Source organism: Ambystoma mexicanum, chromosome 1p, assembly GCF_040938575.1.
Source record: "Ambystoma mexicanum isolate Mex_15411 chromosome 1p, UKY_AmexF1_1, whole genome shotgun sequence".
Lineage (NCBI taxonomy): Eukaryota > Metazoa > Chordata > Amphibia > Caudata > Ambystomatidae > Ambystoma > Ambystoma mexicanum.
Genome location: NC_090921.1, coordinates 1,239,444,576 through 1,239,471,210, shown reverse-complemented (window position 1 = coordinate 1,239,471,210; position 26,635 = coordinate 1,239,444,576). Strand labels below are relative to the sequence as shown.

The following is a 26,635-nucleotide window of genomic DNA, read 5'->3' as shown; positions in this document are numbered from 1 at the left end:
TTGATCCGAGAGAAGCGCCAGCGATACGCGATTCATATTGGGTAATCTTCAGAAAAATCGGATAGGGGAACCAAGAGAAAATCACCCCGTACTCCACCCCCTCTCTCCAGCGCGTCGCACAAAATGGCGTACGCTATCGGGAGCAAGCGCCACTAGGCGGAGAACACCAGCCCGCTGCTGAAACATTGCAGCACGGTACACTAAATTAGACAATACTCCCCGCTAAGGGCATGAAGTGGCGGAGAGGTGACAAAAAAGAAGTGCAACACATAGCACCCGAGCCTCACCCCAACGCCAAGGGAAGTGAGAGCCGCCACCGGGACCCAGGCTGCGGACACCCGACAGCCGACAAACAGGAAGAAGGTGGCATACGCGGAGATGGCCGCCTGCACCAAAGAGGAACCAGAGCCACTGTACTAAGGCGAGAAGCAGGAAGGAACCCACCTGATGGAGCACCGCGCTGCTAGGCGCAGCGGGAGCGAAACGAGAGATCAGATGCCCGCTTTCCCCTCTTCTTCTCCCCACGACAATGCAGAAGGGCAGAGAGACCCAACGAGAGGGCCCCACAGCAGACTAGCAGGAACAAGGGGAGCCGAAGCAGCGGGAGGCGACAGGGGAACCGAGGTGTTACTAGACACCAACAACAGGACACAGTGACACAGTGACACAGGGCACCCGGGCCAGCACACAGTGGCACTGTCCCCGGGTAACACAACGGAAAACATTGAGGAACTGCAAAAGCCGGCCCCATGCCCATGCACCCTCACACCACCAAGAAACGCTCTGTATTGAGCCACCATGCAGCCGCTCCCACCAAACACTCTGCTCTGACAGAAAGGAGAACAGCACAATTTGAATTGGAACCGGCAATTCCCAGCCCGCAACTGCCTAACCCACAATGCTCGCTCCCACAGACGCTCCTAAACCAGTGGCATACATAATAATCCCCTCCCACCACAACTAAGAGATGCAACAAGAACAACCCTACAATTAAAACAACCCCAAGCAACCTAAAAGCATAACCGCAAGCTGCAGATCTCACCAAAACTAAAAAGCATGACGGGACTCAAAGGCACTACCCACAACATACCATAAACACGGAACAACACCACAATGTCCTCATCCAGAAGCAAAGGGAAGTCTTCCACAATGGACACCTTCATCACAACCAAGTCACATGCCTCAACACACACGTCAACCCCCGATGCCGAAAGCCACCAAAATACTGAAGGGGACGACAAAGACAACCAAGTACTAGAGGCCATAGCCGCACTAAGGACATTTATAGACACCAAAATAGATGAAGTAAAGTCGAACATGCAGTTTATGCGTCAAGACGCCCGAAACCTTGCTGCTGAGAGAGTCACTAACGCAAAAACGGCCCCCGGCAACGGTAGAGGATACCGTAGACCTTAAGGCCCAAATGGCCGAACTGGAAAATGATCACGCTAGAGGCCCGATCCGAAGAGGCTGAAGGCTGTGCAAGGAGCAGTAACATAAGGATACATGGTGTGCCCGAAGGCGCGGAGGGACTGAACCCAACAGCTTACATAGAAACCTTGATACAACAAGAAATAGGAGCAGGACAACTAACGCAAGCTTTCGCTGTGGAAAGGGCACATAAATCTCTCCAAAAGAAACCACCGCCGGGCTCATATCCCTGCCCAATAATTGCAAAGATCCTCAACTTTCGAGATAGGGAAACCATACTAAAATACTCCACAGAGGGGAGAGTGATAGAACGAGACAACTCCAAGATCGCCATCTACCCCGACTACACGCCCGCGGTGCAAAGAGCAAGAAATTTGTTCGTCCCAATCAAAGCCAGGCTCAGACAACTAAACCTAAAGTACATGTTACTATACCCATCCAGGCTGATGGTGATATACAAGGGCCGCGCAATATTCTTGGAAACCCCGGCTGCTGCCACCATGTGGATGGAGCACAACAACTTAGCAGGAGGAGGAGAGACACCCTCCCAAGGAGTCCGGAGCTGAAACTGCGAAGCAACAAGGGATAGCATCTGCACCCCAACTTTCAACCATGAATCCAGAAGAAAACATAGAAGCGACAGGAACACCATAAAGCCAAAAAACAGCGGAATGGTTACGGAATTCGCCCGGCCTCCTCAGCCGAGCACACAGCACTAACCCACGACCACAATAGTGCAGGCATGTTGCCAGCATGATCACACTCGCGTTCGAAACCCAGGATGGGACTAAACAGCGCGACGGCGCCTGAGCACCGCGACGGAAATGTAGTCACTGGGCGCACCAGTTACAGTTATGTTTTTTGTTTTGTTCGTAACAAATTCCCCGGCCTGCGAATGTCAAATGAAACAACAGGAATGAACAGCGTTAGACAGTTAGACACGGATCCAAAAAGGAAGGAGGACCAGATGAGGGAGCCGATAACCAGAAGATTCGACCAACCCGAGGACCCAACTGGGGCCGAAACATAAGAGCCACCAAAAACCAACAATGGCCACACAACTCAAGGTAATGACATGGAATGTGAGAGCAATGGGGACATAACTAAGGAGGAATCGAATCCAATCCTTCTTACGAAGAAAGAAGATATCGATCGCATTACTCCAAGAGACCCACCTAACGGCTGAAGCAACAGCAAAGCTAACTGAACGCTGGGGAGGCCTAGGAAGAGGTGCGCACTACTCTAAATAGCACAAGGAGTATACACATGGGTGAACCCAGAAACACTATTCCAACTAATAGGAACGGAAGTGGACAAAGAAGGCAGATACCTAATAATGTGGGGCTTAATCGAACACGTCAAAATATGCATAGTGAACTCCTACTTCCCCCACCATGGCATACCTACGCACCTCAAGCAACTATGTGCCAAAATAATCCAACACAGAGACGGAACCTTTATATGGGGGGGACTTCAACTGTGTTAAAGATGGAGCCATCAACAGATCCGAACCGCCACAACAACCAAGAAACGCAGCCTCACAAGCGCTGACCACCACGATAGACCATCTAGACTTGGCCGATGTATGGAGAGAATTACACCCCTCTGAAAGATGCTACTCCTATTACCTAGCTCCCCACAGCCTACACACCAGAATAGATTATCTGTTTATTGACAGAGAACAACTAACGTATGCAGAATCCGCCGACTACCTAGCCCGATCGATCTCGGACCACTCCCCCTTACTCATGCAATGGAAGATCAGGGCCCTGGCCCCTAATCCCGATGTGGAGAATGCCTACTGAGGCACTTACCGATCAAGCGTTTAACGAAAACCTTGCAGAAAAACTCGAAGAATACATAAACTTAAACAAGGGCACAGTGGACAGATGGAGTACCCTATGGGAAGCTATGAAAGTGGTAACGCGAGAAGAAACCATAGCGGGACCCGGAGGTGTCCGGAAACAACTAAGAAGAGAACTAGAGGACATGGAAAGTGAGATAAAACTACTAGAAGATAATCCCTTGAGTACAAGTGCGAATGAAGAAAAACTGGAAGAGATCAGAAACAATTGCTGAACAGCCTGGGAGAGGCTATCCAAGTTTGATTTCACAACACGCACCGCCAGAGCACACAACAAAGCTGACAAGCCAGGTAGCTTGCTGGCCTGGCTGTGCAAATGGGAGCATCCAAGACACCTACCGACCGAGATCAGAGACAAAAATGGAGTAACACACAGGACACAATCAGCGATCAACGACGCCTTCACTGAGTTCTACTTCAAGCTCTACGCCCATGACACAAACTGACCAAGAGAAGACATTAAGGCCATCTTGGAAGAGATAGAGCTCCCCAAATTAACCAAGGAACAAAGAGAGGTGCTGGAGGAAGAGATCACTACAGAAGATGTATCAGAAGCAATCAGATCCCTCGCCACATGCAAAACCCCAGGGAGCGATGGCCTCCCGCCGGAATTTTACAAAGCTTATGAACCAACCTTAACCCCAATACTGCATGAAGTATTTCAGGAAGCATACGAGACAGGAACCCTACCAGGAAGTATGAGAGAAACACTCATAATCCCAATGCTCAAACCAAACAAACTTGCAAGTGACTGTGACTCCTACCACCCTCTGGCAATGCTAAATTACGATAGCAAGATCCTAACCACCATACTAGCCAAGAGACTTGCAGGGTAGTGGGATCTCTAGTCCACCAAGACCAAAATGGGTTTGTGCCAGGTAGAAATACCACAGCTACCCTGCGGAGATGCCATGGCACAGATGCTGGGAAGCAAAGAAGACATGGCGGTGCTATCCCTGGACGCCATCAAGGGTTTTACTCTATATTCGGGGAATGGCTAATCGAGACCCTGAGGGGATTCGGGTTTGGTGAAAGCTTTGTGAGATGGGTCAAAGTACTATACAACGCCCCTATGGCAAGAGTGAAGACTGGAAAAGTGGTGTCGAAGGCCTGAGCAATACAGAGAGGCACTAGGCAGGGTTGTCCGCTATCGCCGATGCTGTACATTCTGGGGCTAGAGCCAATAGCCATCTACTTCAAGAAGCAACTCTTCGACGCAGGGATGAAGATGGGCACAAACTACAATATAATCTCATGATATGCCGACGACGTGCTACAATACCTAAGAGACCCCCAATTAAATGCTCCGACAGCACTCGACATACTGGATAACTTTGCATGCTGCTCAGGGGTACAATTCAGCAAACAGACATCTTGTGCATTTCCACTACCTAGACTCAGAGGGGTAAAAGAAGCAGACCTACCCAGAGTGGGAATCAAGTGGCAGCCAGAAACGTTCCGATGCCTGGGGGACAACATAAAGCATACGCCAGAGCTCACACACGACTGCAACACGGAGGCAGTGATGAAAGGGCAACATAACTCCATGAAATTCTGGTCCAAGCTACTGCTATCCATGATGGGCAGAGCCTCCATCACAAAGATGATAATACTCTCAAGATTCTTGTACTACTTCACAAACGTATGCTTCTACATCAAACCACCCTTCTTCAAGAAGCTAGAAGCTCTGCTAAAGGAATTCTTATGGGGGGTGACCCGTAATAAATTACCCCTCCACATACTGACACTATCGCACAAAGAAGGAGAGATACAACTACCTGATCTTCAAAAATACTATCTGGCGGCCCAGCTCAGCCATGTCACGAAGTGGATGTCAGATGAACCATCAGCTGAAATAGGGCTACTACAACACCATATAGCCCCACCGTTCCCCAAAGAAGCATTATGGAGCCCTCTGATCGACCCACTAAGCATCCACATGATAGTGAGACTAGGCAAACAAGTGTGGAACAAGACCAGCTCGATGCTCAGATTGCACCATCCACACTCACCTAAAACCCCTATAATGGTGGATGTATGCACAAACCTCAACGACCTACAGGCGATGAGAAACTGGTAAAAAGTGGGACTGTACACCTGGGGTGAATGTTTAACGATAGAACCTTCAGAGACTTCGAATCACTACACCCACAGGAAGGACTAGCAAAAGGCCAGTTTTTGTGGTACCAGAGAGTCAAACACATCGCAAAAAAGAAATGGAGTGTATGGCCTGAGGAACCACCACTGAACACCCTATTGCAAGAAATGCACGGCCTAATTGACGGATGGAAACCCATGTCCAGATTATACAATCAAATAACGGACAAACCCAATCCCCGCAGCACACCACTGAAAGAAAGATGGGAGAAAGACCTGGGCACCACTATGACTGAGAAGGAATGGGAGAGAGCACTAATCTACCCTAAAGAGGTGTCAAGAAACGCCAGATTTAGACTCATGCAGCTGAATATCCTATACAGGACCTACATGACCCCGCATAGGGTAGCCGGCTGCAACAGACTAGCCCGATCGCACTGCCCCTGGTGCAGTAACGAAGGTGCAGACATGATCCACATGTATTGGATCTGCCACAAGGTGCTAGGCTTTTGGACCAAAGTTGAACAAATATGCAGGAAAGCGGGAGTGGACAGGTTTGAATGGACCCTGAAAGAATGCTTATTAGGAACATTCCCCAGACCAAGCAAACACATCACATTATAAAACTAATGGATATGGCGTGCATCCTTGCAAAGAGAGCGATAGAGATGGCATGGAAATCGCCTAGAGGACCGAGATATGAAGCATGGATCAAGGAGATGGAGAGGTGGACGGAGGCAGAAACCAGTGCCTTGAACGCAGGTATCACCAGAACAGACGGGGACATAAACGACACTCTCGAATCATGGAAAGCCCTAATAAGAGTCATAAACTTCTCGGCAGATCACAAACCCCCATGAACTCATTAGCACCGCAGGATAACACCGCAGCACAAATTGGACTACACATCCCAAGCAGACCCTCCCAAACCAGAATTCCCAAACCTTGCAATATCATGACACCTTAAGGAAAGCGGCAAAAGAAGAAACAGAACCCGATACAAATACAACGCAGCCAAAGGACAGTTACTGTTAAATGTTGTTTACTGTTTATAAATTGTTAGTTAAAGAATAATTAACACTGCATCATATTCATGCTGTAACATAACACATATGATTCTGTAAACTTGTTAAGAAATGCCAATAAAATACTTTAAAAAAAAAATAAGAGCTATACAGGGACCAACATTTCTTAGAGTCGTGAGTTTTAATAAGTTTAAAGACTATTTTCCAGTTGGCGGTATAAATACTGCTTTTATATTCTCTCAACCAGTTCTAGTACCTAGTTTCCACGCCAATTGACTCGTTTGACTGCTTGACCCAGCGTTAAGGCTACATTGTGTTTGATATTTGCTAACTCACATCTTCAGGCTTTTTTCTTTTAATTTATCACCACATCAAAATGCTTTGCCACCGCACCATTGCATAAACATACACGGCCAGGCCTATTCATACTTGGCCACAGCAACCATAATAACAGCCGCAATTGTCCATTACACTTAGCATAAAGCTTCTGCGGCTTCCATGTCAATTTGTTATAATCTCAATTATAATCTCACTGATTGATCGAATATTTGCCTCGGACCAATTCATTCGATTGCCCTGTTCGGAAAGCATAACCCTGCTAAAAAAAATGCAAGTGCCAGATATATAATTAGTTATTGTACCTGAGCTTCAAAATACCAAGGTCACTTAAGCTGGTAAACGTAATCAAATACTCGTTGAGTAGGCCACGTCACAATTGTGTGGCAAATGTGCAACCCAGATTGGAGTTGGAATCACCTCATTGTCTCGTTACTACAGCCACAAGAGATGACTCACCCCTAGGTACCAGCGGCTCTAAATGATGTTGCAACATATTGTCTACCTACAGAGCCGCACACTTTATCGACTCATATGCATATGTTTTGGCCGCTTCAGATTTTTTCTTCAGTATGGAAGGGTCTCCATCCAATCTCTGGAGGCCCCAACATGTTAAACAATGTGCATTAAAATCCCCTGCCTCCAATATTTCTCCTCCCGCCATTTCACAATAGAGCTATTAAGGCTCTCCCTTAAACAACCTGTGTCATGGCCGTCAGAGGTCAGGGGGGTCATAGATATTTATTTATAATCATAATATTTCTGTTCCTTGTGGGGAAATTGGCAATGGTGACCGCCATACATTAGGAGGGTTTCCCATCCATACCAAAACAATTGGCCACTAACCGTGAGCGTACCCTAAAGGAGAGCCCACCTTTCATGCTGTCTGTCGCTAAAAAGTGCATTCTGGGCAAAGAACCTATGAAGACCTTTTGATTATCTGTGGGGGTAATGAATTACATCGCTGGCCCTCTGATTTAATACTGCCTTTTTTTTAAATAAGATAAAGGTACACATGCTACAAAAAATGTTTTTCCATGTAGTTTGAAAATCTGAATAAAGGGAACATTTATAATGGCCACCACCTCACCCCCTTTCAAATGCAGAAAAAGTGGCATTTGTCTGGTTGATAAAAAATGCACAGTTGCATTATGGTCTGCTACTGTAGGTAATCCTTTCCCTCCTCAAAATAAGTGTGACACTGATAAGCAAAAAACTTAAAACTAAGGCATTGAGATTTTTAGAAACACCGCATGACGTAATCTTAATATCGCAGAGACGCAAGAAGTCTGCATTTATAATGGCCCTTCGACGGGTGAGATCAATGGCGGAGGAAAGCAAAGCATGGGCAATCTGTGCCCGCAACATCAATGCACCCTGCTTATACTGTTCCCCTGCCTATGCCCACTGCATTTGCTGGGCCGAGGAGAAGAGGGGTTGTGGGGGGAATGTAAAGTGTTTCCCCCCGGGGTGATTTTCAGCGCTGCACAGGCCAGCGAGCTGGCCTCCGCATAGAGCGCCTCTAGGAGAGTATAAAGGGGGCAGGGAAGGTTCGGGAGCAAGCAACAGTTGAGAGGAGCATTTGTCGCCCGAGTCGCTGCTCCCGAGCCTTTCTCTGCATGGGCCTAGGTTCATCAGTGGTGAGGTAGGAATTTAGCATTTAGTTAGCATTGTTGGCCGGTGGCAGGCAGATATTTAAAATTTATAGTAACGATGTTAGGGATAGCAAACAAATTATAATGAGGTGGCTGTAGATAAAGCCCCTCGCGTACCTAGTGGGGCAGTCCGGGACGTTCTAGACCGCTCCATACTCGAAAGGGGTTTCGGCAGTTTGCCGGCGTAGGTCGGGGTTCCAAGGTGCCGGTTGGGTGAAGGTGCTGTGGGGGAGCCATCGGGGACGGGTCCGCAGGGTTTTTCTGAGCCCCCAAGTGGTAATAGAGGGTGGGTCTCTGTTGTATTTGCCCTGCTGAGCCCGGGAGCCGGGGGAAGAGCGCCAGCCCGTGGTTCTCCGGCTCCATATTCGAAGGAGCGCGTGACATCCCTGCATTGCTAGGGGGCAGTGCGGCCGCATTAAAGGGCCAGCACATTACGGGCACGGAAGCATTTGCTCTTCTTCTTTGAGGGGGTGGGCAGCTTTGGAGCGTATATTAGCGGTTAAATTATAAGGAGCTGCGTATTTCAGGGTTGTAGCAGTGACATAGGGTCTGGCATTGTGCTAACGTGCAGGGTACGAGTATGTTGCCCTGAACCACAATTTTGCCACCAGTGGGCATGCAGATCCCTGATAAGGTAGCATTTAGTTTGAGGAAGGAGTGCAGGGGCTGAGCAGCTCCTGGGAGGGCTACATAGGGGGTAAAGAGTAGTTTAGCCCACTGAGGGTTGTTTAGGAGTGTGGTGAAAGGGTTACAAAAAAATATATATATATAATAAATGAAAGGACATTTTTGGCTAAGTTCTTGGGCAAAGAGCTATTATTAGAGGAGTGAAGGGGCGCATCCCCCTCCCGTTTTCTGCCATAGGGGCACCACCTGCTTCATAGGTGCCAGGGCCTGTGGGCCCAATTAGTTCCGTAGTATTGCAGGCGGTAGTCTGGTACCGATTAGCGGTCATAGTGGGGTCTGACCCCACAGGGAGTTACCGTCAAGGCTCAGGCGTTCCAGCTTAGTGGGGAGAGCAGCAGGGGGCAGCAGCATCAATTGGAATTAATTTTGGGTGCCAGGATGGCAAAGAAAGTAGCTGTAAGCGGGGGCTTGATGGACGCACATGCATTGAGGGAAGCTCTGTATATTATTAGCAGGGCAACCAAAGCCCAGCTAGAGGGGGCTGTGGCAAAGTTACGGGGGAAGAGGGGGCCAGAGGGGGAAGGCCACAATGTAGAGCGGCGGCAGATGGGGCCCTCGCTGTAGTGGTGGCTTGTAGCCCGGTAGCAGGAAGGGGGGAGTGTGGGACAAAGGGGCCAGAAGGAGCAGGAGGGAGGTGCCCAGGAGGGCGTCCAGGATTAGGGGAGAGGTGGGTTAGGGGTCAGGCAGTGGGGTGGGAGCCAAAGGTTCGGGGAAGGCCTCTAGTGGAGTGGAGCCAGAGGTGGGCACAAAGCAGGTTAGGGGTGAGGTCAGAGGCAGCATGCACCAGAGGGGGGCGGCGGCCTAGAAGGGTGAAATACCTGCAAAAGAGTGCAGGTGGGAGGAGGAGGGAGCGGTCCCCATTGAGTAGTGTGGAAAGGAGACAGTGCAGAGCGACCTCCCTGCATAGGAAGACTTTGATCGGAGGGCATAGTACGGCCCTCTGGGTTTCCGAGCAGGGGTAGGAGAGGGCTTGAGAACTGCCCCTCCTGAGGAATTAAGAGGACAGACTAGAGGGCGCAGCACGGCCCCTAGCATGGAAGAACAAAGGGTGGAGGAATAACCACTCGCCCGAGAAGAGAGGAGCAGGCAGGGGTTGGCACAGCCCCGCCGAGAAGACGTCAGTGGAGCGGTGGGGCAGACGTCCCAGACCCGCCAGAGGAGGAGCTGTCCGGCCCAAGCATGCGTTAGCAACAACCATGGTATTTTAACGGGGATGAGGAGGAGTACGGGGGACAGTGGGAGGAGTAAGAGAACAATGTTTTGAGGGGGAGGGAAAGGGTGAGAAGGGCTTTAAGGTTGGAAGGGGAAGGTCAGGCCTGCGGGGGCAGGAGTGTAAGGGGACGGTGGGGAAACTGGTTAGAGGAGACTGCTGATGTTTTTTGTCCCTGCAGCAGGAGCCCGGTGAGAAAGGAGATGAGGAGTGTCGGAGTGGAGGCCAGGTTGCCGCGGCTGGGCGACAACGGGCGGAAAGAGGTGAGCGGGAACGGGGGTGGTCAGCAGCATGGCACAGGACGAACGCAAGGTGGGGGACAGGCAGGGAGGGGTTGGGGCACGGGGGTCAGGGGAAACAGGGGCTACAGAGCAATGGGGACAAGGGAGATGGAGAGGAGTTTTTTTTTGGTGGAGGTACAAATGGACAAGGTGGAGGAGCCTGTGGCTCGGGAGGCAATACAGGTGCCTAAGAAGAAGGCTGCGGAAGGTACTGTGAAGGACAAAAGGATGCCCTACATGGGCATTACCAAGCCATTTGGAGCACATTTGAGGGGGCCGACAAAAGAGGAGATATGGGCGGGGGAAATTGTGGATGTTTTTAAACTACTGCACAAGGAAGTGAAAGCAAAGGAGGGACTTGGCCTCACATCCAAAGGTGCCGGTCATGATAGATAATTGAACGTCAGCTTTTATTATCTACGCGAGCGTGTACTGCGAGAAGTTTCCAGAGAGGTGTGGCGCTTTTGAAGTACATGGATGTAATTAGGAAGGTGTTCACGAGTTTGCGGGGCATCGCGTGGGTGAGGTATGATGAGGAGTTTAGGGCGAGGATGGCAGAGGATTGCCAGGCTGTGTGGGGCGAGATCGACGTAGATCCCTGGCTGCACTGGATGGCGCCTAAGAGGCCAGCACCAACGTTGCATACAGCGAGCGGTGTACTTGTGCCTTATTGGCCTTTCATGGTCGCCCCACCCCGGAACAGAGATAACAGGAGGGTAGATCAGGATTGAGCGAAGAGCCATGATTTGATTTTGTGCTTGAAGGAATGGAAAGAAGGCTCAGATCTAATAGCAGTGGAGAGAGCGTTCCAAAGCTTAGAGGCCAAGACAGGGAAGCTCACATCCACAGCTTTATGCAGTTTGAATCTGGGCAGGGATAGGCTATGTGTTTGGGCTGCTCTCAGAGGCCGGGTAGTAGTGTGGAGAGTAAGGCGGTTGGATAGGTAGAGGGGGGCCTTGTTGTCCAGACACTTGTGTTTCAGGGCAAGAGTTTTCAGTGAAATTCTATGCATGACGGGAAGCCACTGTAGATTGGTTCTGAGGTCAGAGATGTGTTGGTTTCTAGGGATATTTCATGCCGCTATGATGGTATTGTTCTGAGTGATTTGTAATTTGTTAAGGTTGGACTGGCTAGTCCCCAGGTAGAGGGCACTACAATGGTCTATCTTAGACATGATGAGAGTTCTAGCCAGGGTGATACTATTGGGAGTGGTCATAAATGCTCTACAAGCCGTAATAAGTTTACAGGTGTAAGCCGACGCTGACCTAACTGAGTTAGTTTGTCTCGTCAATGAGAGTGTAGAATCTATATAAATGCCTAGTGTTTTTGTATCCTTGGAGACCTTAATGACATTGCCGTCAATGATGAAAGACTTAAAGGAGTGGCCTAGTTTATTGAGGCGTTGAGTGGAGCCTAGGATGAGGAGCTCCGTCTTGTCATAATTGAGGCAAAATTCATGTTGGGCCATCCAGGCCTGAATGACCAGATAGACGTCATTCAAGGCTTTAGTGTCAACCATGTGATCACCCGTGATGGGGATGAGTATCTGGGTGTGATCTGTGTAATTAGTGTATGAGACACCCAGATAGTCAAGAACATCAAAGAGTGGTTTGGTAAACACATTGTAAAGTGTGGGTGACACACAGGAGTATTGAGGGACACCACAGTAAATCGGAGCCGGGTCTGCAGAGGCTGAGGGGGAGAAGACCCTCATGGATCTATTGCTTAGGAAGGAACTGATCCAAGCAGTGGCCGAGTCAGAAAAGTGGGCGGCAGATATGAGGTGCTGGCACAGGATTTGGTGGTTGACCAAATCAAAGGCAGCAGATAGGTCTAAAAGTAATAGCAAGGCTAATTTCCCGTTGTCTTTCAAGACCTCGATTTGTGTTTTAAGATCTATCAAGGCTGTTTTGGTCCCATGCCTGCGACGGAAGCCAGATTGTCTCAGCCCAAGGAGGCTATTAGCTTCAAGATATTCCTGAATCTGCAGGTAAGATGCACAATCTAATATTTTAAGCATGAAAGGGACGGTGGTGATAGGTCTGTAATTAGTTGGTATGCTCAGGTCTAGAGGCGGTTTTTTGAGCAAAGGGATAACCCAAGCGTCCTTAAGATTGTCCGGGACAATGCCTGTTTTAAAGGATGAATTTATAAAGGATGTGATAAATGGGGCTAGGTCATGGGCTGCTTCCTTGATAATAGGCGCAGGGCATGAGTGACCTTGGCAATTAGATGGTTTTATTTTGTTAATGATACCTTCCACTTCAGCAATAGGGAGTGGAGAGAAGGCAAAAGGTTTGCAGTTAGGAGTCGCCATGGGGGGCAGCCCTCAGTGGGGTGGTCTGCCGATTATCCAACTGAAGGCAATTTTGTTTGTCTTGGATTTTAGATTGGAGGGATGCAATTTTATCCAGTAATGCTGTCTGTATATTTGCACACCATTTGCTATCTTTAATGCAGGTATCAGGAGGCGTGGCAGGTGATTCGAGTTCCTTTAGGATCTTGAGTAATTCTTTGGTGTTTGAGTCTGCTTGCGTAATGCGATTGTTATAAGTCTCCTTTTTAGCCTGGAGGATGGCTTCTTTGTAATTGAGGGAGGCTAGGATGAGACCGTCCCTGTGGGCATCAGGAGGATGGCTTTTCCACCAAGTTTCTGCGCAGCGTTTTGCTTTGCGGAGCACTCTTACCTGTGGTGAGAACCACAAATTGATATGTGCATGTGGTTTTGGCTTCCTATGTTTAATAGGGGTGATTAAATTCAAAACTGAAAGCATGGCCTGATTATAAGTGTCTGCTAAGATTGTCGGATCAGAGCAAGAGTGTGTAACTTTGTTGAGGGTGGGGAGGATGAGAGGGAGTAGTTTCTATTTGGTTATGCCTCTTTTGTTTCCGGTGGGGAGGGCCGGCGCAATTGTTAAAGGGAGGCAAAGGGCTACTTCTATGTTGAAGGTGATAATATGGTGGTCCGACCATACGCAAGGTGAGTTGGATTGTAAACTAATGTTACAGTTAGCATCGGCTAGCCAATCAAGTGTCCTCCCTTTGATATGGGTAGGTTCTTAGATGTGATGGGTGAATCCTACGTCAGTTAATGTATTGCAAAGTCGATTGCAGTGAGGTCATTCGGGTCTTGGTGCCCCAGGTTAAAGTCCCCTAGGAGGATGATTTGCTATTTAGTTTTAGATTTCTCTTGTAATAGGGATGTAATCTCATCAGCAAAAGATGTAGCCGGGCCAGGTGCTCCATAGATAAGGTGTAGGGTGGCCGTTTAGTTGGGAGAAAGTGGTAACTTGACCGAGAGTAATTCGGCAGACTCAATATTGACATTAGGTATGGCTCTCAAGCCAAGGGAGTTTTTATGAATGAAGGCAACTCCACCCCATCGAGATTGTGCGGTGTTGCAATCGCAATGAGTGATGGAGTAATCTGGGGGTATAGCCAAGGACAGTGAAGGTCCAGAGGCTGCATGTAGCCACGTCTCAGACATCGCAATGAGGTCAAGCTCTTGAGTCGTGATAAGGTCAGCAATGTCTAGTGCCTGAGAAGAAAGAGATCTGGCATTGAAGGGGGCACCCTTGATCTGTGTCTCTTTGCCTGATGAGGCTGATGTGTTCAGCTTAGTCTTAGGAGTGGAGGTGAAGGGCACTTGGTGGCTAAGGCTGGGAGAGGGATGTTTGGGCATAGTACGATGATTCTGGGTACAGCCGCTAGAACGAGAAAATCACAATCCTAGTCTCTTGTTTCTGATGTGGAGGGAACAAGGTTGATTAGGTGTGGGTTTCTTTGCGAAGTGTTCCAACCATAAGGCAGGGGCATTAAGGTACTGGTTGGAGGGAACAGTGCTGTCGTTAGACAGGTTATCGCATAGCAAGGGGTGTCCCATGGTGTGACTAAGAGGATGCAGTATCTGATAAGGTGATTGATTATCAGCAGCCCTATAGATATGGATAGGATGTGTCATCGTGAGAGAGGGAGTAATCAGTATGAGAGAATTAGCTGATTGTCATTGGGACGCATAAATAATCAACCTGGCTATGGCAGTGAGGAGTGGGAGCAACAGTTGAAAAAGGTGCAGTAGGTTACCCAAAAGCATGTTAAGCAGTGGATGTGGCACATTAGGAGCCAGCAGGTGAGCCAAATGGAGGTGTAGTCAGGAAAGGAAAGGTGAGCTACTTAGACAAAGTAGGTACATGCAGATCAGCGAACCTAGAGGTACTGTTAGCACAGGGAGGCACAGTCAATCCAAAAGCACAATTATGCACAGATAGTATCCACTAAAGTACTGTTAGTGCAGTAAGTACTAATGGCCTAGAAATAGTGAAACGCAGTCTAGTGAAGCCAAGTAAGTATAGCGATATGCAGTTAAACAGATAGTGTATAACCGGGTCAGAGCAGTTGAAGTTACTGTAGGTGAAAACAAGGTAATTACCACAGAGTCCGTTGGACCTATGCCAATAGTGGTACTAGCGATACTGTAGAATTGTAGGTGCAAGTGATACAGAACCGGTGGGGGGTGTTGACCGTTATAGGGCGAGAGCTGAAGGTGGTGGCAGGGCCCACATGCTTGCCGCACGACAAGGTGAGCAGGCTTGTGGGGTGGCTTGAGAGGGTGATAGCGGCACAGAAAATAATGAGAGACATACAGAGGTTAAGTGGGTACTTCAATTTAGAGTGTCCGGTAGTGGCCCCTGTTCACGGGTTGGTGGAAGATATGCCGCGCACTATGGCGGGAGCTAAGTGCCCATATAACAAGGTGAAGTTGGCTTGTGCGGTCAGGGAAAAGTTCAAGTTTGGCTTGGAATATTGGAAGTATTTACTGGAGGCAAAAAAGGGGGTTATATCAGAGTTTTGTGCTCGAGGAAGGAGCAGAAGAAGAGCGGCACTTAAGGGGATAAGTGTGCCGAGAGGCTACATGAAGTAGCAGGTTATGTGGCTCTGACTGCATGGACGGGGGTGCTCGTTTGGCCCCTGGTGCAGAGGGGGGGAACAGCAAGGAGAAGGAGTGGCATGGACAGGGGTGCAGGGTGGCCCCTGGTGCAGTGGGGGGGACAGCGATGAGTGGGGACTGCATGGGCGGGGGTGCACGAGGGCCCCTGGTGCAGTGGGGGAAACATGATGATATGGACGTAAGGTGCTGGAGGGCTGGACAAGGGAGAACAGGAGGGGAACAGGATAGCAGAGGAAGGAGGTCAAAGGGCGAAGATATTCATTTATCAGAATTGGGTGGATAAAGATCTGCAGATCAAAGACAGACCACAAAAGAAAGAGCTGTTTGGTGCTTTTGGAGGGGTAGCAAAGAGTTGTGCCCAGTGAGGATGGGATTATCTTGGGGGAGACATATGGGAGAAAAGTAGGGTTGGTCTTTGAGCACGAGGACGGGCGGCATGGGCAGCAGTACAAGTCTTGGGAATTAGGTGGAGGCCTTTGGTGGCCTTGGGGGAGAGAGCAGCAGTTTTGGGAACTCAATTTTCAGGATTGGGCGGGCGGCAACGGAAGGTAGCTGTATGGGTCTAGCAGAGAAGGAGGTGAAAAGGATGGGGCGCTGGAGTTCAGGAAAATATAAGGGGTACAGATGTGAGTTTTAGGAAATGGACCGGGTAGGAATGGGGGCAAGAGCAGGGGGAATGTGGTGGGGGGGTTTGGCGGTGGCAAAGAGAATCTCATAGCATTTTTTCTTTTGCGGATGTGGCACGAAGGAGTGGTGAGTGGCTGCAGATATGGATTTGTGGATGTTCAATAGATAAATCGGCAGGGAAAGAAGGGAGAAAAGGATTTTGGGAACAACTGGGTTGCACTTACGATGCTAGTGAGTTGGGCAGGGATTGGGGGGTGTAAGTGGGACCAATTGCTACCCATGTTAGCGGGATTGAGGTAGCGTCATGGGGTTCCGGGGGGAATAATAGTACATGCAGGGGAGAATGATTTGGTAAGAGACACAAGGTGGCACTGTTAAGGAAAATTAAAAGGGACCTTACCTGGTAAAGGGAGATATGGCCCAAGGTAAGTTTAGTTGGACAAAGTTATTTTCGAGGAGAGTGGTGGGGGGCAGTTAATGCAGGGCAGTGGAAAGGACAATGAAGAAGATAAATAGGGAGAATTGAACATTTTGTGGTTTGGTAGGGGTGCAAGTGATGGAGCATAGAGAAATAATTGATGAGGATTTTTTCGGTTTGTCAGGATGATAGAGTGCAGCTCTCGGTATATGGGAACAGTTATTACTTGGTGAATGTGACATTGCAAGTGCAAGGCATGATAAAAAAAAGTGGCAATAGAGGATAACCTAGGTTAGGTGGGTGGGGCAGAAACCTCAGGGGAGGGTTTTTCTGGTGCCGGGGACATGGCCCTTTGGAGGAGGGGTGGGGGGGAAACACAACGGGGTACTAGCGCTGTAAAGGACGGGGGTGGTGCTGTTTACACAAACGGGCAACCCCGGGGGTACAAAGAGGGGGAACAGTTAGTGAAGAAGGAGGAGCATGGCCTCGGGGAGAAGATGGGAGAAAGCGGGAATGAAGGTTGAGAGGATTTTAAGGAGACGGAAGGGAGCAAGGGATAGGAAGGGAGGAATTTGAAATGATTTCATCATTTAATTGGGGGGGGATGGTTTATTTATTTAATTGTTTGGCAATTGTTAAAACGGGTATGTTAGCCTGTAAGGCCAGCGAGCCAGGTTAGCTTTTCTTTGTGAGCTGTGGCCTATCACATTAAAGTGACCTTTTCCACTCTAAAGCGAGTCTATATATTGTTGTGCACGAAGCCCAAAAGACTTGAAGAGCTGAATTGTGCACAGCCATATTGGACCAGCCGCACCTCTTCCCCGTAATTAGATAGTAGAATAAATGTTTCGGTTAAAATGTATTTTTGCGGCTATTAGAGATTCTGAAACAAAATGAAGTTTTAAATTGCAGACGGGAGAGGGAGAGCAGACCAAGGGATGGGGCCAGCTTTGACATACCATAAGGACTAGGACGATAGTCGGTAGAACAGAGAAATCACGCAGGTTCGAGGGCTAATGAACCTCCACAGGGAATGTGAATTACATGACGCTGTGTGGATTTTCTTTATTTTCTTGTCATCAACAAGAAAGTCAACAGTTTGTTCTTAATTTTGGCCTCGCCTAACACCATGCTGAATTGCCGCTGCACCAGCATAGCGTTTCTGGAATACAGGCCCCAGTGTTACCAATGCATGCACTACATTTCCGGTTGCAGGCAGTCACGCGGAACATTGCGGAAATTACCTTTGATCAGGATCAAGATCAACGGGAGGCAGTACCACCTTGCCATTTCTTCTGGATAAATCTTCAAATCGGGATCCTGTGAACGGCGAAAGAACACATTTGTAACAGACATAATGAGCTTGAAAAGCCACAAAAAGAGTCGAGTGAAAAGGACACTTTCAAGAGATGTGTCATGCGGGCTTCCTTTGCAGCTACCGTCTTACCACAGGGCCTTACCACATGGTAACTTAAGAAAACACCTTCTGAATAACATCTACTAAAATAAGATCAACTCTAGTAATGTCGACCTATAAATATGTAGAGAAATGGGTTAAATGTCAGGAGGGGAAGCAGTAGGGCGGGGGCACCCCTCCCCCATAGTTGAAATAGTGAAAATCTGTGGAGCTGACTAATGCCTTCAACATCCTTCGCTGGATTCCATATGGATATTCATATTTATATTAATATGAAACCCATCGCAGAAGACATTACCATATCTTCAGATGTAAGTAGCAGTGATATGTTCATGTGTGACCGTAACAGCGCAAATGCCTTCCCTTCCCTCTGTTTTTCAATACGTTTAGATAATTCGTAAGACCATTGGTCATTTTGAGCTTTAACCTCCGCCTCCCCCAACATTTTGGGTTATGTGCACTTGACTTCGCTGACCGACAGAGCCGTGGCAGAACAGGACAGGATACAGACAATAACAGTGCATGCGGCCCGGCAATTACTAAAGTAATACGTTTCATTGTTAGCACCTGCATTCCTAGCATACATGCTTAGGCAATTGAAATCGTGGTGAGGTGTTAGTACTTGCATGTCAGGGAAGTGATAGAAAAGGTGAAAGGGGCAGGAGGCAGCTCATTCCCACAGTGGTCCTTAAGTGTGTGTGTTTTCAGACGTGCAGGAGAGACTTAACTGCTTTTAACATTGAATCGTCACCAGGATAGTCTCATTAGAATGTGCAAAGACATTAGATGCCCCCACACAAGTAAGCCCCCCCACAGCCTCTGAAATGAACCCCTCTCCCAACATTTATAGGGTTAGCCTCAACCGAAATGTTTGCCCAGTGGCACCCCTGCGCAAGACCCTCTAGACAAAAGTGCTCTCCAAATTCCAAGGAAGGTAAACTCAATCTGCAGGCAACTATCAAAATGCAAATCAGGATCTGGCAGTAGGTTGCACATTTCAACCTTTCAATACAGATAAAACATAAAAGAAAAACAATACCTTTTTATCTCAGACAGGTTATATAATTCATTATCTTACAAAAGAGTAAAACAATAATTAAAAAGATAATTATCATAATCATTCACTCTTTCCACTCATACCCCACACAATGTAATACTGCCCCCAAAATTCATATGTCCATTTCAAAGATTTTTGTAGCAAACAGAAATCTAATGGTAGCTAAAATTAATGAGATGTGCTGCCCGCTAAAAATGATTGCCCATAATTTGTCTTCTGTTAAAAATCTATAGTCCTTAAAATATTTATACAAAAACATTCTCCTCTGGTCTAATAATTCAGGCCAGGAAACAACTATGTGTCTCAATGATTCTAATTCATTCTGCTTTTGACAAAAGAGACAAGCTCTCTGCTCGAATGGGCAATTTGACCGTATACCTTAAACGTCTTTTGTCGGCCATAAATTAAAGCAAAATCTTAAAAACCAAGAATGATATTTACAACAAGGGAATTTCATCAAATACAATGAGATTGAGTTGAGTGGTTTTATTCCAAATTGGCAATTCTTAAATGATGTATAAGAATTGCATAAGTCACCCGTTGTCCTCCAATCGTAGTACCATCATTTCTGCTTTGCTGGATCGGGAGCAGACAACAGTACATTTTAATGAAATATCCACAGATCTCAATGTTTCTAGGCAATGCGCCTTCCATTGTTGCAAAGGTCGATGTATCTGTTCTTCCAGCAATTCTGCAATCAATGGAAGTATCAATTTAGTTTAAAGTTGGAATACAATTCCTTTTCTGAACAACGCTAAGGCTTTCCGCTAGATCATTATTCCCAGGGATAATAACCCCAATTCAATTCAAATAATTTGAATCAGGAGGCTTGCTGGGAGGGACAAATCTTCTTGCAAAACACACCCTCAAGTCTATTTCAATTAGGGCCAACAGCTGAGAGTTTGGTCTCTGCTCCATGGACAAGTGGGGGTACCGCCTTTTGTTTATAGTAAGTGATAATATGATATATGATATGCCATTCATAATACGCCTATACACAAGTGTTTCAAGGCGCAACGAGGCAAGGGAAGGGAAACAGAGGGAGGACAGAGACAGCGATCCTACTAGGCCAGGTGACATTGAAATAGCGCAAGTGCAGGGGAGAGGGGAAGGGGAAAGTGCAGGGGGGAAGGAAAGGGGGCAGTGGAGTACATAGGATGACAGTGAAATAAACATAGAAACATAAATAGAATAAATAGAAGTGCAGTCAGCTGGTTGCAAGTGCAGACATGATATGATATGATAGTTTATTTATATAGCGCCTATACACAATGTGTTTCAAAGCGCTTCAAGGCAAGGGAGGGAACAAGGGAAAATACAATGACATTCTTACAGGCCATGAACAGTAAGGCAGGTGTCAAGTACAAGTAGGGGCTGTAGGGAAGAACAGTCCCCATGTACAAGGGTTGCCAGGGGGGCAGTGCAGATGTACAGCTGGCAGGGGGTGGGGTGGACCTGGGCCCGAGATCAGAGGGTAGTCGGGTAAACCAGTCTAATTTCAGATTCAGCCTGGAGATCAGCAGGGGAGAGGAGGAGAGAAAGCAGAAGCAAAGAGGAAAGTCTTGAGGTGCTTCCAGAACTGGAGGTGGTTATCCTCAAGTTTAAGCAAGGCAGGGAAGCTGTTCCAAAGGGAGGCCACAGCAGAAGAAAGAGATCTACCACCAACTCGCTGCTTGGAGAAGCGTCTAACCCTGAGGGATTTGGAGGTGGATGAGCGAAGAGCTCAAGAAGAAAGATATTTAGGAAGAGAGAGTTGAAGGTATTGAGGTCCCAGGCCCCAGAAGGCCTTGTGGGCAATGCAGAGGGTTTTGAACTTAATCCTCGCCACCACTAGGAGCCAGTGCAGAGATTTCAGTCCTGTAGATCCCTGGGCTTTAGGCCAAGAACAAGTCTCACAGTCCTGTTTTGGATGAGTTGCGGAGGGCAGAGAGTAGAGGTAGGCAGATTTAGAAAGAAGCTGTTGCAGTAGTCCAGCCTAGAGAGAACCAGAGCTCTGGAGAAAGTGACCTTCTGGGGGAAGGAGAGGAAAGGAAAAATACCTCTGAGGAGGTGCAGCTGGTAGTGTGACTTCTTACAGACGTCAGAGATGTGAGGAGAGAAGGAAAGTGTGGAGTTGAAGATGACCCTGCCTCACAGGTGGGAGCAGGAAGAGGGCCAAGAGAGGCCGGCCAGAGAGTGACGGGAAAGGAGGGAGCAGGTGTGCCGATGAGGAGAATCTCAGGCTTACTGACATTAAGGAAGAGATCATTGGGGGCACACCATTCCTAGATGGCTGGCAGACAGTCAGAGATGGGAGAAGGAGAAGAGGTGGCTGAAGGGAGCCAGAAAATGAGCTGAGTGTCAACTGCATAGCACTGAAAGTTGGGGCAGAGAGCGGCTGTGCGGTGGGCAAGAAGTGCCAGGTATTGGTTCAACAGCCAGGGAGAGGGGTTAGACCCCTGGGAAACACCACTGTGAGAGAAAGAAATAGAGGAGAAGAAGGACCCAATTGGAACCTTGAAGGAACGATCAGAGAGGAAGGAGGTCAGACAAGCCATGGCCTGATCGATGATACCCAGGTTGCATGGAAAGGGCTGTGCCAGGGTGTGAGTCTGCCAAGGGGGAAGGGAGCTGAGAAAGTGGTGGCAAAGCCCTCGACTGACACACGCTTCATGGGTCGGATAACCGAGAAGGTAGGTGGCAGTGCTGGAGTTGGCTTGGCCTGATGGGTAGATAGGGTGAGCTGGGAGAAAAGGAGAAATTCATCACTCCAGGAGAGAGAAGTGGTCAGAGGGGAAGAAAGGGGAAGGTCTGAAGAGATCAGAACTTCCAGAGTGTGCCCTGCAGAGTGAGTCGGGCCAGAGGGGAGAATAGAGGGTGAGAGAGAGTTGCAAAGGTCACGAAAGAGTCCAGCGGAGGGACAGGAAGCATCCAGTTGGATGTTGAAGTCTCCAAGAAGGAGGAGTTGAGTGGTTGAGACCAGGAGGGAAGAGATGAGGTCCGCCCACTCAGAAAGGAAGGCAGAGATCTGACCAGGTGGCCAATAGATGGTAGCCACAGTAAGGGAATGGCTAGGAGAGAGAGAGCCTGCAGACGAAGCATTCGAAAGAGGAATATGCCTGCGTAGGAATGACAGAGGCATGAATCCACTTGGGGAAGACAAGAAAATTTACCATATTTTGTATGTATTATTAGGTCCTGCGCGGAAGCAGTCTCAGCCTTACGTCTAATGTCAGCTCTACACAGCCCTTCTTGCTTGTTATTAACTCCCAGGTATATGTACTCCTTCACTAAGGATAATGGAAGTTTGCACAGAAACCAATTAAAAGATATTCTCAATGCTTGGAGTTAGAATTAACACATTAGACGTTTCCACATACATTTTGAATGCTTTCTCATGTGCATACTGTTCTAAGAACGTTAGTTGTCTCTATAGGCCCATTGTGGTCTGGGCCAAAAGGAACAGATTATCTGGGTTCCATGTAATAATGTCCCATATTATCGCCATGCATAAATGTCGCCGAAATATGGCCGTTTTTTGTGGGGACATTATTGCATGGAACATGCGGGGGACACCCCTGCAACCCCCAAACCCTTTTTTTTTGTTTTGCTGCCCCTATCCCCATATATATGGTCACCCATATAATATCGCCATGACCTTTTCCCGGCGATATTATGTACGGCGACCATATATATGGGGATAATATTACCTGATACCATTATCTGCATACAAAAGCTGTGCTAAATGCAATTTCCCTAATTTAGGTGGATATGAAGTCATGTTAACCAAATGCTCCCCAATATGAGCAATAAGCTCATGGGCCAAAATGCCCCTCTGAGATCCTGTTGATTAAGCCAGACTTACATAGGTGTTTTGGAATGCAATTCCTGAATGATCGCCTTGATATATTCCTCCATTTTTTGGAATAACCTTCCTCTATCTACACAGTCGAATGCACATTTAAAATCTGTAAAAGCCATATAGACTGGCTGACCTAACTGGATAACCTTTTTTACACCAAGCTTAAGGCTAATAAATGAATGGCTGTGCCTAATCCCGGGACAAAACCTGACTGGTAGATATCAAAAAGTTTGGTCTCCTTTACCCAGGCCATCAGGTTCCCGGAGTATTAGTCAACGAAATATTTTGCCTGCCACCTTTCAAAGGGCTTTAGACCAGTAATTCTGGGGTGCTTCTTTTTTTTACCTTTCTTAAACACGGGTATCGCCACTGACTTTTTCCACGATGTTGGGATTCATTTAGTCTCGAAGAATTGTTTATAAATAGTCATCAAAATCTTGGACCTTGCGTCATGGTGAGATTTAAGCATCCAGTTCGTAAGGCCATTTTCCTGCAAAGACAGCTGTAAATCCACATTACAGGTTTTTAATAACAACCACATTTCTGCACCATTCTTGGAAGCCATCACCTGCACCATATTTGCCCCATCTCGCTGAGCCAACAAATATATACGGCCTCTAAGCCAGTTTCTATAGCTTACCTTCAATTTTTTATCTTGCCCAACCAATGTAAGTGCACTAATGCTAAGGGATCCTTTTTTAATAGTTTTTCTTCATGTGGACCGTAAGATCAAAAACATGTTTATCCTTAAAAAATGGCTGAATCCCATAGGGGCCTTTCGACACAATTTTAGAGCAGAAACATAGTCACCTCTAACTTTACTGGTAAAGCTAATGGGCAATAAAGACCACCCATCTACACCCAAATGCAATTTCTGTAAGAAGCTTTCATTCCATTTAAACCTATTACTGCTGTCGGTCACTTCCACTTTAGAGTGGTAAAAAACTATTTTGGATCCTGCGAGGCTAGACAAGGCTAATTCCCAGGTTAGCAGGTAATCATGATCACTATTGACCTGTGGTCCTACATCAAATTATGTCATTCCCATAAATAAATCCCCTGAGACGAAAAAGTAATTGATTGTCACAAACTGTGAACCTCTTCTCCATTTTGGGCAGGGAGGGATAACTGCCATTAACACTCAGCTCAAAAATTAAAACCTCCTCTCTTTCATTAGGGCCAACCACTAATTCTATTACCAGAAGAGTACTTGTGCATTTGCAGACATACAATATTGAAATTTCCTGCAATTATAACGGCTACAATTTTTGGATCGCTATCACATAAATCAAGTATACCATGAACTCCTCCAAAAAAGTATCATCAGAGATCCCCACAAGATTCCAATACAAATTTAATATAGCATAATGCTCCCTAGATCGATTCTCCTTAGGCAAACAGTGCAACTTTTTAAAATGGCAGAATGGGTTTGGTGTTTCTCATGTCTGCAATGTCAAACGCAGCCCGCTTTTACAAGTTGTAAGCAAACCAGAGGAAGGTCTCCCCTTCAAGCCCTTAATAGCCTCCACTAGACAAAATGCATGTCCATCCCAAATTGAAACGTGCAGGAGCCATATTTCCAGTAAGAAAATTCTATCCAAGGTACCCAACAGATTATTCTTATGTGATAATAAATGTTTAAAACCCAGAGTATTGCAGGAACCCATCTTCAAAAGGAGACGATCAGCCTTGGTAGGGAGCTAATACGCTTGGAGTTGGACAGTAACCCCGGCAATCAGGTCTAGTCTTCTTCTTGGTTGTGTGGATGGACATTCAATAGCTCAATATCCTGTCCCACATTCTGCTGCCCCTGGGAGCCAGTGATTCTTAACAGGAGTCAAGTTGACCTCCTCATATTTTGCATTGGAGATATTTCCCTTAACCCATCCATTGGCAGAGGTTAATACTTGCTCACTAACCCTATTGCATACTCATAATGGTGGAAGTGATTTTCTGCTGCCAATAGAAGATCACAAACCAATTGGGAGGGAATATGCATAAGAACTCTGCTTTAATCGTGGTCCTTAATAAACTCAACTTGAGCTATGTCACACTATTGAATGGCTCTCAATCCTTGTATATTCGCCATCAATCTTAAAATATTAGCTCTATTTAGCATTACTCCCTCCACAACTACTCCCAAACTCTTCTAGTATAAACAATAAAAAAGATGTCTTATTAAAAATCAGATTAGAGGCTGGTAAGGAATGTCTAGCAGAAGAGACTGATCCCAGCCTTCTCTTTGGAAGGTGATGATTATTTCAACTCCTACTCCCGATTGGATCTTCGGCCGGCAGCCCCCCTTGAGGCTCTAAAGATGTTTTATCCCCAATAGTCTGGGTGGTCCCCCTATCCTGTTGTTGTGCCGGGGGGGGCGGGGGGTTATGCTTTCAGGAGAGAAGTCTTCTTTGCTCAAGTGTATAAAATACCAGAGGTATCTGGGCCCTTACTTTAGAATGTATTTTCCCCATTTGTAGCGAATCCCCAGGTTGATGACTCAAATGGAATCCCTCTAGGTTGTCACTGATAAACTCCTCATTGAATATTTCATCTATCACTGAATGTGTTGTTAAATTGAGGAGTTCGATATCGCTCAGTGACCTTGCGATGGATTCCAATTGCTCTACGTCCACCGATCCATTGTTACTAGGAACCTCCTCTGCAATCTTAACGTGCTTCACCTTATTTTTCGATGAATTCTCCTGCCACCCTTTCACTTTAGTGTTTACCTGTATCTGATCATGCAGTGGCGTAGTCAAAGCATGTGAACATTTGCAGGATTCCAGTCATAGAGGGCCTACTTGGAGACCTATGGTTTGGGGATTTTTTCCATCTTTGTGAAGACTTGGCTAGACTCCTGGATAGTTGGCAATGTGCCATCCAATAAATCTGCAGAGTTGGAAGAGTTTGGAAATCTTCGCCTCTCAGGCACGAGAAAAACCCCTTCTTGATCTTTCCCAAAATGCACTTGCGCCGCTGTGGGGACAGTTAATTGGGGTGAGGGTATGTCAACCCCAATCAATCGATCTCTTGGCTCCTGGACTCATTCTTGTATATAGATGCCATCATCATTAGTTACAGATGTCATAGCCAAAGTTGAAGTGGATAGCCCTTGGTCTACTCGCCTCACTTCAGGTAATAAGGCTGAATCTGGAATATCATCAAAATATATCAGAGGTTCTATAAAATTATCAGGGTCCTGATTGTGTTGTAAATTCTCCAGAAGAATAGGTAAAGCATGTAGTAAGTCAATGGGTGTGGCCGCCACTGTTTGCCTCCAATATCCCCTAATATCTGATGATAAACTATTAAACTGCTCCTGTGCAGAATCTGCTTTGGTTGCCTTTGGATTATGTCCTTTCTCTTCATACCTTCTTGAGTTACTTGTTACGGGATCTGTGACATAGTTGATTTCAAAGAGTATGCACATGACATTTTATAACCGTCAATAGAACCAATGCCCCTTACTCTGAGATAATTACTGTGCAAAAAATTCTATAGAGTGTTTTGCCTCACCCTCGCCCTTCGGACTGCTGAACATCCAAACAGCACTCTCTGGTGCGTGCGGCTCTGGGCTTTTGCAACATCCCGGTGGCAAGTGGGTGTGCCTTCCTTCAGTTCACAATAACTGATAAAATGACTTCCCAAATATCAGTTCTCAGGTTTCAATAGGTGTAAAAACATCACAGCATAAAACCAAGATCAGTAGATATGCATAAATCCAAGGTGAGACAGTAGAAC

The 26,635-nt window shown here is 47.1% G+C and overlaps 1 protein-coding gene and 1 long non-coding RNA gene across 6 annotated transcripts in view; one reads left to right on the top strand and one right to left on the bottom strand.

The window, feature by feature from the left end:
- LOC138452408 (myelin-associated glycoprotein-like) overlaps nt 1-26,635 on the bottom strand; it is a 655,309-nt gene that overhangs the window by 356,041 nt on the left and 272,633 nt on the right. For all 5 annotated transcript variants that reach the window (XM_069604971.1, XM_069604972.1, XM_069604974.1 and 2 more), the window contains one exon: nt 17,824-17,899. In XM_069604971.1, coding sequence (XP_069461072.1) covers nt 17,824-17,869 — 46 coding nt within the window. In that variant the 5' untranslated portion in view covers nt 17,870-17,899. The remainder of the gene's footprint in view (nt 1-17,823; nt 17,900-26,635) is intronic.
- LOC138452464 (uncharacterized) overlaps nt 1-26,635 on the top strand; it is a 431,049-nt gene that overhangs the window by 243,442 nt on the left and 160,972 nt on the right. The gene's annotated exons all lie outside the window — the stretch shown is intronic.